Source organism: Mastigoproctus giganteus, chromosome 8 (assembly GCF_048544385.1).
Source record: "Mastigoproctus giganteus isolate SK-2022 chromosome 8, ASM4854438v1, whole genome shotgun sequence".
NCBI classification, from domain to species: Eukaryota; Metazoa; Arthropoda; class Arachnida; order Uropygi; family Thelyphonidae; genus Mastigoproctus; species Mastigoproctus giganteus.
In genome coordinates this window covers 109,318,834-109,335,744 of record NC_143582.1, presented here as the reverse complement: position 1 = coordinate 109,335,744, position 16,911 = coordinate 109,318,834, and the positions used below count along the sequence as shown (strand labels likewise).

The 16,911-nt window shown below is 35.5% G+C and overlaps 1 protein-coding gene across 1 annotated transcript in view; it reads left to right on the top strand.

Moving 5' to 3' along the window:
- LOC150081763 (alcohol dehydrogenase class-3-like) overlaps positions 1-16,911 on the top strand; it is a 97,490-nt gene that overhangs the window by 53,580 nt on the left and 26,999 nt on the right. Inside the window, exons 7-9 of the mRNA XM_090379625.1 lie at positions 3,638-3,854; positions 9,450-9,580; positions 16,606-16,741. Of these exons, the coding sequence (XP_090235751.1) occupies positions 3,638-3,854; positions 9,450-9,580; positions 16,606-16,741 (484 nt within the window). The remainder of the gene's footprint in view (positions 1-3,637; positions 3,855-9,449; positions 9,581-16,605; positions 16,742-16,911) is intronic.

Here is a 16,911-nt window from a genome sequence, read left to right as displayed (position 1 = left end):
TCAGTAATTAGTACATTTGTGCAAATGACTAACTGAAATTGTAAATTGCAATATTATAAATACAGTGATAGCAGTCGGATCACTAGTGTATTGGATGAGGATGAAAGAGTTTCATGCACGTTTTTATTATTTCAGGTATACATGATAAAATACAGATTTAAGTTTGTTTTTTTTTTATCATGATTATTCCTTGATTCTTTTGGCACGAAAATTGACCAAAGTGATATAAGTAAGAGATATGAATAAAAAAAGCATATCACCAGGAAGAAAATTTACTTATTAAATAAACTACTCATGGAATGTTAAACTGAAACCTTAATAACCAACCTTCACAGCATTTTGAGGTCTATTTGGATCACATATATCACAGACAAAGAATTGTTTTACCTTCAGGTAAAGTAGTCATAAAATGACTACTTTGCATATGTGTTGCAAAATTATACTAAATGTGTAATCATATTTCTAACTTTTAACACTTATAACCTGCCTTCTCAAAGATCTTTTAATATACAGGCAATCCCCATATAACACGGTACTTCTACAACACGGTTTCACTCTAACAGTTTGAGAATTGTGGCAATCCTCGCACAACATGGTGCTTATATAATAGGGTTTCGCTCTAACACAGTTTGAGAATTGCGGGAAATTTTGCATAATACGGTAATTTTAAGCTTTTGTGCTGGGAAAATCCTGCTATTATGCTAGATGTAATTTTCAATGTTTCCATTTCTTTTTGTGAATCCCTGCTATTGACTTGCTAGTCGTTATCGCCTTCATGATATTTTTCTAAAGCACACTTATAGAGGTCACTACCATAAAACAATAAATACAATTTGCACTTTCTGGTTTATTGGGCTTTTTTATTAGTGTAATCAATTATAAACAAGTTGTAAACTCAATCTTCTTGTATTTGCTATAGTACCAATAGCTGGAATTCTGTGGGTTTTCATGTTATTATGGTGAAATGTGTTTCCTCTTCCATGAAATATTCAATCATATAAAAAATAAATTTTCAGAAACTCATTACTCCATATCTCACTTGTGCGTATCATGTTTGTTGCAACTTGTGCATGCCGTGTTCTTTGTTATTAATTGCTTATCATTTTTAATAATAATTTATATATCCCTATTTTATGTTACACTTTTTTGGGAGATAACAGTAAAAAGGGAGGGCGAACACATAGCCAATGGCTTTTTAGGGAGTGTTCCCTTAAAAAAATGATGAATATACAAACATACAATTGAAAAATATACTTTTCTGAAATTGTACAGATAATGTTCAAGAGAAAAGACATAAATAAATTGAAGATTTTTGTACATTTCTTTACAGAATACTTTGTAAACCATCACTACTTATAATATCATTGTGAACATTTTTACAATTAAATGATGAGATATATGCACAGAAATTTACAAACTATTTGCCAACTGCTTTCTTTAACATTTGTACATTATTTCCATATTGATAATGATTTCCTCTGTGGTTTTAAAATTCAGGAGTTGATTGGAAGGTAATTTGAATCAGACTTCCCTGGTGATGTGTTCAATTAGTAGTTTCTTGAAGTGTTAAAGTTTAGTGAAGTGACATTTTTGAAATGCCATTCCGACCAGAGAAGGTGCTCTCTGTGTTAGCTTCTCATGATACGAAACCTGTTCTGCAAGTGCAGTGACAGTTTGAAAAACATAGGAGGAATCTACCAAATAAACAACTGATTTTTGGCTTGTGTAGTCTGAAGAAATCAATGCAGTGTGCTACAGGGATGATTCAAAACTCACAAAACCCAAAATGAAAAGGCTAACCTCTCATTTTGGTAACCATCCACAATTCTTCCAAAACCATGTCTTTGGCAACATTGTATACCTCTGCATGCAGGTCAGTGGTTTTTAGGTTACACTTATACAAACTGTTTGTGATGAAGCTATTATGGCATATTCCCTTTGAGTAAATATTTACAGTTGAAGGATACTTCGCTTAAAATTGTTATATAAATGTCAAAGCTGAACTTGAAGAAAAATATCCCAATTCACTAGTGCCAAATGAATCAACAGTTTTATTATTAATTCATTTTCACGAAACAAGTAGCATTGATGACTTATTTATCACTTATTTTTCAAAATAACTTGAAGCATGAAATAAAATTCTAAAAATCCAACATGCAAAAAGCATGTAATTTTTCATAATATTAAAAAATACAAAATATAATAGAGCTAATTTTACATGCAATTTTTCATGCTTAGTTATTGCAATTTTTTTTAATATATTATCTATATCATTGCTTTCCATTATATCTGTTTCTATTGCTAATCTTGCAAAGTTTTTCCTGCAGTTGTTTTGTAAAAGACCTTTCTATACATTTGATAATGAAACAGGAAGAGTAAAATAAAATTAACAATGTAATTGCTATGTTTTGCATAGTACCAAATATTAAAATTGGATTGTCAGTTTAATTCATGATTAATTATTAATTAAAATATTTTATTAATAACAAGTTAGTTAACGCACCATATGCATTACATTTCAAGCACATTACTAAATAGTAATAATTTGATTTCTAACAAAAAAAAAAGAGTAAAAGGTAGTGACTTTTGTGCACAAACTGAGAAAATTTCTGCATCCGCCATATTTCCCATTCATTTCTCCATTCAGGTAACAATATATGCTATTTGAATAGCCTATGTGTATGTATGCAAAAAAAAATAAATAAAATACCTCTTCTTAAATTTGGGAAGGCTCAACAAATCTTTCTAAAAGAGACAAATATGAAATTTTATGAAGATTTCATATTCACTAGATATTCACTTTCATATCCACCAGACGTCACGTTATTATATGTAGATGGACAGAGGGACATGGTGAAGATAATAGACACTGTATTCATTTTTTGTACCAGTTTTTTTATATAGTGTTAACTATAAGTGGCAAAAATACTTCTGTTTGGTAACAATAACTGTATTTTTATTATTTGTTCTAAACTGTTGTAATTAACAGAAATTTACATATTGATCTAACCAGGCATATGAAGAATGCCATAGAGATTGGTTATAAAGGTTCAGAAATAAGGCTGTAGTTTAACAATGCAATGTGGTAAGTTTATTTAGTCAGTAAATTTCATATACTTGCTCATCTTTTTTTTATATTACTGTGTTCAGTTTTTCTGTCAAAAGAAATGGAATAGTTAGGAAAAAAAACTGTCAGAATTCGATCATATAATTGAAATACCCACATGAAACTCTTATCACTGTGCTTAATATCCTGATTTACAATGTCATGTATTCATTTATATCAATTACTTATTCCATATTAAAAACTAACTTGTTAATTCTGGTTAATATCATAAACTAAATTCTTGGTTGAGATTTCTTGTAAGATATCTGTCATACATTCCTCCCTCCTAATCCACAGATAACAAGGTTTTTTATCTATATATGAAATTTTATAATCCACACTTTTTTTTTTTTTTTTTTTTTGTATAAGACATTCAGTCCAAATCTCCTTAACATTAGTTTATATTTCAGTATTTCAGCGAGAAAATTTTTATAATTTTCAGTCTTTATGTCATTTTGAAATTTAATTTTTTGTTATTTTAAAATTTTTATTATTTTCAAAAAACCATTTTAATTAATTATATCATTTCAGGTAAATTCAAAGGCATCATTGGAAAAGATCTGCTTGATAGGTTGTTGCATTCCTACAGGATATGGAGCTGCCGTGAAATTTGCCAAAGTGGAAAAAGATTCCACTTGTGCTATTTGGGGCTTAGGAGGAGTGGGATTAGCTGTAGCTATGGGCTGCAGAGCTAGAGGTGCCAAGCAAGTAATTGGTGTGGACATTAATACAGATAAATTTGAAATTGGTATGTATAAGTTAGTCTAACTAGACAAGTTAGACATAAAGCTTTTACATTGATATTGAATATTCAGATAGTTATTCTCACAAATTGTATTGTTTCATTTTTCTGTTACTGAGTGAATCTTGGAGCATTGATTCAAACTTTAAAATGATTAGAGGAGAATATGATAATTAAATGGCTATTAAATGTTAATTAATGTGTAAAAACAAGAAATACAGCATGAAAATAAAATATACAAAATTTGCAAGGAAGAGAGACAAACTAATAATAGTTATTATAGGCTTATGCTGCACCAGCCCAAAAAATTTTCTGAAAGAGAGGGAGGAATCACCAAGAAAGAGAAGAATGATGATATTAAGCTCAGGACCATGAGTGTGCCAAGCCCATACTCACCGTATGTGAGCCCCTGAGGTCATACACAGGTCCAGATAATAATTAGCACATTTTAGATCATATTAATAAGCAGATCAAATTATAGATGGTTTCATTCTTATAACAGTTATGACAAATGCAAAGCATTAGCATTTTAGCATTAGTAAAGGCATATGATGCAAGAAAGCAAGCTTATATAGCATCAGCCAAAAAAAAAAAAAAACCCTTCCTGTTTCACTTATGCACATCTCTGGTCCATGGGGACCTCCCCTGAGTCCAAAGATGCCCTCATAATCATGGCTAAGGGCCTGCTTACTTCCTTTGCTGCCTCCTTTAATATAACTGGCTAGATCCCATCCATCCCAGTTGTCTTTCTCATATTTAACTTGAACAATTTCTCCTCCACTCTGCTCTCAGTAATTACAAAACCATTTAACTCTCTCTTAGAGTTTGATAAGCTTCTAGTCTCCACTTCCCTACAGAATTCCTCATGTGTGCGTAGATGCAAAATATTCATTCAGTTTGTCAGCTATCGATTCACTCCAAAAGTTTGTCTTAGTTCAGCCTTGAATTTACTTAAGCTTTCAACTTCCACAATGACAGATGGAAGTTTGTTCCAGCAATAAACCACCCGCTGGCTAAAGACAAATTTCCGCACATCTGTTCTACAGCTGTCTTTCCTCAATTAGATTTTATGTCTCCTCAGTTGTGGAATCTGAGCAAGAAGAAGAACCCATCAGCTGACCTTGCTCAAACCATTCAAAGCCTTATGCACCTCAATCAGATCACCTCACAGGTGGCTAGTCTCCTGGTGCTTCAATTTGCAGAACTTAAGTCTGTCTTTGTAAACGCAACCTTTTATTCCACTCACTAATCTCATTGCTCTTCTGTACTCATTCCAGTAGTTCTGCATCTTTCCTAAAATAAGACCTCCAGACCTGTATGCAGTACTCAAGGTGTAGCCTGACCATTGCCTTATACAAGGGGATAATCACCTCCTTGTCCCTGCTAGCAAAATCCCTATATATCATTGACAAGACCTCATGAGCTACTCTTGCAGCCCATCTGCACTGCTCAGAAAACTTCATATCTGACTGCACAATTACTCCTATGTCTTTTTCATTCTCCACTATCCTGAGTGTAGTACCACACAGTTGGTATGTTACTGTGGGGTTACCGCTATCCATATGCAGCACTTTGCATTTGTGAATGCGAAACTTCAGTTGCCACCTCTCAGCCCATCTGCTTAACTTTTCTAGCTCCTGTTGCAGTAGTGCACCATCCTTAATATCATTAACAACCATACCAAACTTTGTATCATCTGCAGACTTGGACATTAAGCTTGATATACCTTCATCGATATCATTGATAAATAACAACAATAGGCCCAACATGGAACTTGGTGGACACCACTATTAACATTAATCCATGAAAAGCGGTGTCAATTGATTATACTCTCTGTCTTCTCCCACTCAGTCATCCCTTTATCCATAGCAGCAACTTGCCCTTAATGCCATAGTGCTCCAACTTGTACAGTAGTCTTCTATGTGCAACAGAATTTAAAAGCTTTTCTAAAATCCAAGTATGTGATATCAAAATTATTTTTTGCAGCCAGTTCCTTTATGACCACATCATAGTATCCAATCAAATTGGTCAGACAAAACTTTCTCTTAACAAACCCCTGCTGTGTCTTGACTATAATTGCAGTCTTGTCTAGATGATCCTGCAGTGCTTGTTTAACCAGTGACTCCATTATTTCCCTTGGAACAGAAGTTAAACTAACAGGTCTGTAATTACTCATGTAACCTTTTGATCCCATTCCCTTTGTGATTGGAAAAACATTTGCACATCTCTGGTCCATGGGGACCTCTCCTGAGTCCAAAGATGCCCTCATAATCATGGCTAAGCACCTGCTTACTTCCTTTGCTGCCTCCTTTAATATAACTGGCTAGATCCCATCCATCCCAGTTGTCTTTCTCATATTTAACTTGAACAATTTCTCCTCAACTCTGCTCTCAGTAATTACAAAATCATTTAACTCTCTGTTAGTGTTGAAGCTTCTAGTCTCCACTTCCCTACAGAATTCCTCATGTGTGAGTGTAGATGTAAAATATTCATTCAGTTTGTCAGCTACATGACCAGAATCATCAACAATCGAACCATTGATATCAAGTGTACTAATCTGATTCATCCCCTTCCTTCTAGAGTTTACATAAATATAGAAGTCTTTACTATTTTTCTTTGCATACTTTGCCAAAGATTTCTCATAGTCTGCCTTTGCTTGCCTAACCTCCTGTGTGACTTGATTACAGACTATCTTATATCTACCCTAGGCACCTGTGTCTCTTGATAATTTATATGCATCCCATGGATTTTTCTTCTTTGCCACGAACTTCATTATTTCATCTGACATACATTTATGCCTAAACCTTGAACACCATTTCTTAGTTGAACTTGAATTTATTCAAGATAAATTCCTTGAATACTTCCCATTCAGAATTTGCTGTTGATAACATCATTAGTTGGTCCCACTGTATAGAATTTAAAAACTGTCTGAGACCACTGTAGTCATGTTTACAAAAGCTTGTTTGTTATTTGGTTTTTAGGAGCATTAGTAACTAAGGCCATATTGCTCCGGGGATATGCGGTGGTCATTCCCTGACCTTTCCGCATCCTCCGTATTTGGTGGTCACGGATTTACGAAAGCTAAAACCCTTCCCTTTACTCCTGATGGTAGTTACATCTTTGAGTAAATCTCACATCAGTACATTGTGAGACAAAGATAGCATAGCAGCACTACAAGAGAAGAGAATACTGGTGCCTGAAGTGAGTTAAAGCTTGCTGCGCATAGTGTAGTGAACAGTTCCTTGGTTCCAATAAACAAAACTTTGCTTCTCAACTTGATATATATATATAAAAAAAAAACACATTGTTATATATGAGTTGACATATATACAATATGGTTGTTCAATATTGTGTATATGTCACCTTTCACTTTTGCATACACAATCAATGTTTCCAAAATTTTTTGTGCAAACATGAAAGTCACACTGTTCCACAAGTTAAGCAAATATTACTTCATAAGAACTGAAAGACAAAATAAGTGATGCTGAGTGAATTGCCTCTCATAGATTACAAAGAACTAGTTGATAAGTTAGTTGAAAATTACAAAAAAAGGGATGCTGAATATCAATCAAGTATGTTACTTGCAGCCACTTGGATTTTTTTCTGACCAAATCTCAGTGATGTTATTGAAAAGCACAGGGAGAGAGATTCCATCAGATCATACATTCATAATAGATACCAAGAAAGCTGGATGAAACTGTAGCATCTATATCATTGATAAATATACAAAACAGCAATGGGTCCAACAGCAAACACTGGGGGACTCTGCTAATAACATTAGTTCATGAAGAGCAATTTCCATTGATTACCACTCTGTCTTTTCTCACTCAACCATCACTTTATCCATAGCAGCAACTTTTCCTTAATGCCATACTGTTCTATCTATTATAATCATGGCTAAGGGGTTTGCTTACTTCCTTTGTTACCTCCTTCAATATAACTGGTAGATGCTATCCACCCTAAGTGCCTTTTTTAAGTTTAACTTTAGCAATTTCTCATCCACTTTACTCTCAGTTATTACAAAATCATTTAGCTCCCTGTTAGAGTTTGATAAACCTCTGACATCTACTTCCCCACAGAAAAGTTCATTTGTGAATGTAGATGCAAAATACTCATTCAGTTTGTCAGCTACCTGAGCAGGATCATCAACAGTCAAACCATCGATATCAAGTGGACCAATCTGATTCATCCCCTTCCTTCTAGAGCTTACATTAGTAAAAAAATCTGTGCTGTTTTTCTTTGCAACCTTTGCACCTGATAATTTATATGCATCCCATGTGGTGCCTCCGTAGCCAAGGTGGGCAGGAGGAGCAGTGCGTAGCACACACTTCTTGATTAGACCAGAGTTTGAGCCCGTGACCACCAAATACAGAGGATGCGGAAAGGTCAGGGAATAACCACTGCATATCCCCAGAGCAATATGGCCTTAGTTGCTAATGCTCCTAAAACCAAATAATAACAATAACGATATAGCATCCCATGTATTTTTCTTTTCTGCCACAAGTTTCATTAGGTCATCTGACATCCATTTAGGCCTAAACCTTGAACAGTATTTTTTAGTTGGTATGATGAAAAGCCCAGTAGCTTCCAACATTAATTCCTTGAATGGTTCCCATTTAGAATTTCCTATTATCAACATCATCAGTTTGTTCCACTGTATAAAATTTAAAAACTGTCTAAGACCACTGTAGTCACCTTTATGAAAGCAAAAACCCTTCCCTTTACCCTTGATGGTAGTTATATTTATTAGTCCCTCACCAGGTGGCAGATTGGTCTGTAGTGAGAAAGGCAAAATGGAAGATTTATGAAATGGAATGCTCATTAATAAATTCTTACTTTTAATAATCAGATATGCTTGGAGCAGCAGCATGTTATTACCAATATGAATAACGAAATGGAACAGTGTTCTGGTGCACTCTTTTTACTTAAACTGGAAACTTTAACCCATATGATGTCATCTGTCTTCCCTTTCTTTTCTGGACATACTGATCATCAAGAGGAATAGTGCATGTGACCAAAGGCTCTAACTAACACAATCTGTGTCATAGGTTGTGTTAGTCTTTTCGTTACTCAGCCTGTAGCAATTTTCAAGAGTGGACACTATCAGGAGAGTGATAAAATAGAAATCACAGAAACAGTCACTAGTACTTATTGCCATTGCAGACTGAGATGATATCCAGAAATGAGTTACCTTAACCTTGTACTTAGCATAGAGGTCATGAAAAATATCATGTGAAAAAATGGTAGGTGTAGATGAAATGATAGTTCTGATTTCATCCAATTTCATGCTATGTTTAAGTTTGCCACTTCAGGCAGCTACATAACTTTGGTCATTAATTTTCAAATCATTCTTTACTAGGCTGAGAATAACGGTATTATAAGTTCTTTTTGTAATAAGTAATAGAAATCTGTATTGTTATAATTAATGAGTTGCAGTTTTGGATCTTGTATTTCTTTGCTATCATGAGTACAGCATTTTTATTTGATTTGTGTTTGTACTTCATTCATTAGAACATGTGAAATTTTATATTGGCAATTTTAAAGAAAAAATATTTTCTTTTTTAACTCAGTAATTTTTCCTTTTCTTCCCCTTTCCTCAAGCTAAGACATTTGGATGCACAGAGTGTGTTAATCCCAAGGACTATAACAAACCAATACATGAAGTTTTAATTAAAATGACTGATGGAGGACTGGATTATACTTTTGTATCCGTTGGAAATATTGGAGCAATGGTAAAAGGCATTTATTATTTATAAAAATATGTTTACTTATTAAGCAGTTTTAAATACTCTATTGGCTTATTGGTATATTTTAGAATTAATATTAATAGTGACAAATGATGCAAGAAAGTAAGCTTATGCAGCATCAGCCAAAAAAAAACCCCTTTTCCCCCCACCTATTCCGTTCAATAGTTCGTTTAACTCTTCCCTAAATATATTCAAGTTATCCACTTCCATAACCATGGATGGAAGCCTGTTCCACCAATCAACCATCTGTTGGCTAAATGCAAACTTTGGCTTATCTATTCTGCAACCATCTTCATCAACTTGAATTTATGACCCCTCATGTAGGATAGACGTGCGGAAATTTGCCTTTAGCCAGCGGGTGGTTGGTTGGTGGAACAGACTTCCATCCCTTGTGGTGGAGGTTGATAGCCTAAATAAGTTTAAGGCTCAGCTGGACAGGTATTTTGAACGAACAGAGGGGTGAAGTGGAAGTGGGTTTTTTTTTTTTTTTTTTTTTGGCTGATGCTGCATAAGCTTGCTTTCTTGCATCAAATGCCAATGCTAATGCTAATGTATAGTCTGAGCAAGAGGAAGAATCCCATCAGCATTGAGTTTGCTCAAGCCATTCAAAACCATAAATACCTCAATCAGTTGCATAGTCTTCAGATGCTGCAGTTTGCAGAACCTTTCTTTCTTTCTAAGAGCATCCCCATTTGTTCCCCTTATCAAACTCATTGTCCTTCTCTGTATCCATTCCAGCAACACTACATCCTTCCTAAAATGAGGCCTCCAGACCTGTAGTACTCAAGATGTGGCCTGACCATTGCCTTATACAATGGGATAATCACCTGCTAGTAAAATTACTGTATATCATTAACAAAATCCTTTAGAAGGCTTGGCAGCCTGTGTGCACTGCTTAAAGGATCCTTTTCATTTCAGACAGTACAAGTACCCCCAGATCCTTTTCATTTCCACTACCCTGAGTATACTAAGTTGATATGTTACTCTTAGATTACTGCTACCCAGATTTGTCAATGTTAAACCACAATTATTATTTCTCAGTTCATCGGTCTAATGTTTATAGATCTTTTTGCAGTAGCATACCTTCATTATTATTATTAACCACATTGCCAACCTTTGTATCACCTGCAATCTTAGACATTAAGCCTGATATATCCTCATCATTATCATAAATAAATAGAGAAAACAACAATGGGTCTAGCATCAAACCTTGTATAACTCCACTAATAACATTAGTTCACAAAGAGCAGTATCCATTGATAATCACTATCTTCTCCCACTATCTCCCTTTATCCATAGCAGTAATTTTTCCTTCAATGCCACACTGCTCCAGTTTGTACAGCAGCTTTTTTATGCAACTGTATCAAAAGCTTTCCTGTAATCCAAGTATATGATATCAAAATTATTTTCTGCATCCAGAAAAATTGTGACCACATCATTGTATGAAATTGGTCAGACAAGACTTCCCCCTTAACAAACCCATGCTGTGTCTCAACTATAACTGGAGTCTTGGCTAGATGATCCTGCATTACCTCTTTAACCAATGACTATTATTTTCCCTGGAACAGAAGTTAAACTAACAGGTCTATAATTACTTGTGTCACTCTTTGATCTCCCTTTGTGAATTGGGTATATTGAAGGTCCCTGTATCCACATTGTGAATTGGGTATATTTGATTCAGAATTTGTGAATTGGGTATATTTAATTCAGAGAAGGTCCCTGTGGATACAGGGACCTTCTCTGAATCAAAGATGTGCTCATAATTATAGCTAAATGTTTGTTTACTTTCTTTGCTGCCTCCCTTAATATAATCAGATATTTCCCATCCACTCCAGGTGCCTTTTTTTATGTTTAATTTCAACAATTTCTCTTCCATTTTCCTCAGTTATCACAAAATTGTTTAGCTCCCTGTTAGATTTTGATGAACTCCTGGCATTCCCTCTCTCTAAAGAACTCATTGTGTGAATGCAAAATACTGTATTCAGTTTGTCATAAATCTGAGCAGGATCATCCACAGTTAAACTATCAACATCAAGTGGACCAATGTGATTCAGACTCTTCTTTTTACTGTTAATATAAGTAAAGAAATCTTTGCTCCTTTTCTTGGCATTCTTTGCCGGTGAAGTCTTGTAATCTGCCTTGGCTTGCCTAACCTCCTTTGTGACTTGATTGCAGACTAGGCTTCTGTATCACCTGATAATTTATATGCATTTTTCTTCTCTGTTATGTATCTCAGTCATTCATCTGACATCCATTTACATCTAAGCCTTAAACTTTATTTCTTAGTTGATATGAAAAGACTAGTAGCATCTATGATTATTTCCCTAAATGCTTCCCATTAAAAATTTGTTGTTGCTCCCACTGTAGAGGATTTAAAATTACTTGCAACCACCATAGCCTTTTTTACAAAAGCAAACACCCTTTCCTTTACCCTTGCTGGTAGTTACTTCTTTTAAGTAAATCCCAAATCCACATCCCACATCTTTAAGTAAATAGACTGTGATTACTGCCACCTAGCGTTCTTTTATCTGCAGGTTCTTAATGCATGAAGAATCACTGCTGATAATCAGATCAAGTGTATTGTTCTTCCTTGTTGCCTCTCTAACATGCTGCTGTAGAAAACTGTCATGCAATAAATCCACAAAAGTCTTGCTAGTGAGTGAGTGACTAACTCATAAGTTCCAGTCAATATCTTGAAAGTTAAAATCCCCCATTATAAGACATTCTGATTTAATGGCCCACTCTTATTTCTCTGTACAGTTTTTCATTGTACTCTCAGAATCATGAGGCCTATAACACACTCCTACCCCCATATTTGGTTTCCCAGTGTTTATGTCACATCAGACTTACGCAGCATTGCACTGACCACCCAAGTCGACTGGATGCACTGCCTGAGATTTTGAGCATCTTAACTAAGAGCATAATCCCACCACCTCCTGCCCTATCTGTCTTTTCTGTATACATTTTATTTCCCATATTTAAATTCTTTATCTCTTTTATATGTATGTTTTGCCATGTCTCTGATATCAGCACAATGTTTGCATTTGATGACTTGTCAAGCACTTCAAATTCATCAAATTTATTTACTGTTCTCCTAGGATCAGTGTACACACAAGTATACATGCACCTGTTCTTGCTCTTAGTTACCCTAACACAGCTCATGTATTTCCTTTTCCATGATTAGCCCCAGGGGCTCATTTATGGTGAGTATGGGCTTGGCACACCCAGGGTCCTGAGCTGGATATCATCATTCTTCTCTTTCTTGGTGATTCCCTTCTGGCTCTTGTTCTCTCTCTCTCTCTCTCTCTCTCTCTCTCTCTCTCTCTCTCTCTCTCTCTCAAGGTGCCTCCGTAGCCAGGTGGGAAGGAGCAGCAGTGGGTAGCACACGCTTCTTGATTAGACCAGGGTTCGAGCCCATCACCACCAAATATGGAGGATGCGGAAAGGTCAGGGAATGCCCACTGCATATTCCCGGAGCAATATGGCCTTAGTTGCTAATGCTCCTAAAAAACCAAAAATAACAACAATAACTCTCTCAGGTTAATTCAGAAATTTTTTTTTTTTTTGGCTGGTGCAGCATATGCCTCAGGCTTCCTTGCACCATATGGCTAATAATAATAACTCACAGCAGGCCTTGAAATCCCCAGTACCTTGCTATCCAGGCTGCTACATGTTCCAATAGAAGCAATGCAAGAATCACTTTCACTTCTGCCTGCAGCTATTGTTAATCTATTAGACTGTGTATACTTTCAAGCTAGCAGTCTTCCAACAAACCCTAACATTGCCTCAATAGCACCAGCAAATATTCTTGCACCTTTTCTATTTATGTGTATCCCCTCCCTGTAATAGCAGTCTCTCCTATTAACAAACACAGACCAAACAGAAAAATTCTATCACATGAACTTGCACACTCTCTCCAGGGCCACATTGATTGACATGGATCTCATCATGTACTTCCTCCTATCATGTTTGTGCAGAATTGCAGACCCTTTCAAATTTAATCATAACTTGTGACTTTTTCTCAACACTGCTCTGGGCTTGTTTAGTTCTCAAATCTCCTACTCTTAATGTCATTAGTAACAAAGCATGCAACAGTACCACCCTTTGTGCACTGCTTCTATCGGAGCAACAGCCTGAAAAATAAGGTGCTGGGGACTGCTAGGAGTCATCATGGAACAAATAAATACTGAGGCTCTGTTGGGGTAACTAGGAGTAAGAAAAGTTGCATCTGTACTTGCATGTACACCAATGCTATGAGCATTGTAAATAAATTTGAGGAATTTGAAGGGATACTAGAGATGTGGTGTCACTCACTCGGGTATAAGGTATGCATAATTTGAATATGGGGAGCACAATGTGCATAGAAAGGATGGAAGAGGGAGAGGGGATATGCTCTTAGTTAAGAATCACATATAATCTAAGGCAGTGCATAGGGTTGATATGAGTGGCCAGTACAATGTTGAGTCAGTTAGGTGTGACATAAGCACTGGGAAAGAAAAATTGATGGTAAGAGTGTGTTATAGGCCTATTGACTCTGAAGAGCAAAATGAACAACTGTACAGAGAAATAGTGGGCCAGAAAATCAGAATGTCTTGTAATGGGAGATTTCAACTTTCCAGATATTGACTGGAATTTATGGGTTGGTCTGATCACTTGCACGCTAGACTCATGGAATTATTGAATGACTGTTTTCTATAGCAGCATGTTAGAGAGGCAACAAGAGTATTTACTGTATATATTACAGTAAATATTCATGCATTAAGAATCGGCAGATAAAAGAACCACTAGGTGGCAATGATCACAGTGTATTGGTGTGGGATTTGCTTAAAGATGTACCTAACATCAAAGCTAAAGGGAAGGGTTTTTGCTTTCATAAAGGAGGACTTCAGTGGTGTGAAACACTTAAATTCTATACAGTGAGATCAACTGATGAATCAGTAAATTCTAAATGTGAAGCATTCAAAGAATTAATCATAGAAGCTACTAGGCTTTTCATACCAACTTAAAAATACTCTTTAGTTTTAAGCCTAAATCGGTGTCAGATGAACCAATGAGACTCATGGCGGAGAACAAAAATGCATGAGATGCACATAAATTATCAGGGGCACAGAAGTCTATGGTAGATATAAACTGGTCTGTAATCAAGTCATAAAAGAAGTTAGGCAAGCAAAGGCAAATTATGAGAAATCTTTTGCAAAGGATGCAGAGAAAGACAGCAAAGCCTTTACTTATCTGAGCACTAGAAAGAAGGGGATGAATCAAATTGGTCCTCTTGATATCGATGATTTGACTGTTGATGATCGTACTCAGGTTGCTGATAAACTAAATGAGTATTTTGTATCTACTTTCACCCAAGAGGAATTTTTTAGGAAAGTCGATGCCAGAAATTCATCAAAAACAGTGAGATAGATGATTTTGTAATAACTGAGAGGAAAGGGGAAGAGAAACTGTTGAAGTTAAACATAAGAAAGGCACTTCGAGTGGATGGGATCTATCCAATTATATTAAGGGAGGCAGCAAAGGAGGTAAGGAAACCATTAGCCATAATTATGAGAGCATCTTTGGATTCAGGGATGGACATCACAGACTGGAGATGTGCAAATATATCCCTAATTCACAAAGGTGTTCAAAGGATGATATGAGTAATTACAGACTTGTTAGTTTAACTTCTATTCCAGGGATAATAATGGAGTTATTAGTTAAAGAAGTAATGCAGGATCATCTAGACAAGAATGCAATTATATTTCAGACACAGCATGGGTTTGTTAAGGGGAAGTCATATCTGGCCAATTTGATTGGATACTACAATGTAGTAACAAATCAACTGAATGAAAAAAAATAATTTTAATTCTTTTAGTTGGATTTCAGGAAAGCTTTTGATACTGTTTCACATAAAAGATTGCTGTAAAAATTGGAGCAGTGTGGCATTAAGGACAAGTTGCTGCTATGAATGGGATGGTTGAGTGGGAAAAGACAGAAAGTAGTAATCAGTGAACACCGCTCTTCATGGATTAATCTTATTAGTGGAGTTCCGTGGGTTCTGTGTTTGACTCATTGTTGTTTTTTGTTTTTATCTATGATATTGATGAAGGCACATCAGACTTAATGTCCAAGTTTGAAGATGATACAAAGATTTGTAGGGTGATTAATGGCAGTAATGACAGCTTGACACTGCAACAGATTTCTAGAAGTTAGACAGATGGACTGAGAAATGGCAGTTGAAGTTTAACATTGACAAATGTTAAACAAATGTTGGCTGCATATGGGTAGCAATAACCTCCAGAATAATGTACCAACTGTGACTCAGATAGTGGGAAATAAAAAAATACTACACTCAGATAGTGGGAAATAAAAAAGACCTGAGGGTAATTATGCAGTCAGATATGAAATTCTTTGAGCAGTGCAGACCAGCTACCAGGACAGCTCATGGAGTTTTGTGAAAGATCCACAGAAGTTTTTCTGGCAGAGATAAGGAGGTGAATTTCCCATTGCTTTATACAATGGTCAGTCCACACCTTGAGTACTGCATACATGTTTGGAGGCCTCATTTTAGGAAGGATCTAGAGCTGCTACAATGAGTACAGAGGAGGGCAATGAGATTGGTGAGGGGAACAGAGGAGTGCTTTTACAAGGGAAGGCTTCAGTTCTTCAAATTGCAGCATCTGGAGACTAGGCACCTGCAAGGTGATCTGATTGAGGGAATGTTTAAGCCAAATAACAAGAGAGATACATAGCTGCAAATTGGTATAAATTGCATGTACTTTTTTGGAGCACTCATTATAAGGAAAAGTTCCCCTTAGTTCACTTATTAACATATAATTTCCCCATATTTAATATTAATTAAATAACACTACCAATAAATTACCAATAATTAATACTAAAAATAATGATACTTGTTACAACAAATTTCTTATTTTAGGCTGTCTTAATTTCTTAATAATAGCCTTTAGCATAATTAATTTTTTGACCTTTGAAATAGTTCATAAGAAATAGTTTCATTGGCTCTGTAGAATTCTGCTTTCCAAGCTTGTCGCAGTGGTGGAGGAGAATCAATAATCTTAGGATTAGCAGAAGAAGGTCAAAAATTATCAGCTTCTCCAATGGATATGATGATGGGTCGGGTGTGGAAAGGGAGCACAATTGGAGGTATAGGGTCTTTTGTTTTAATACTAATTTCTTAACTTTTACACAAATATATAAACACCTATTGTATTCACTATGTTCATTCATCTGTCTAACAACTGAACTCCTGCTAGATGGATTTTCATGAAATTTTATATTTATGTCCTTTAGAAAGATTTATCAAACCACTCTAA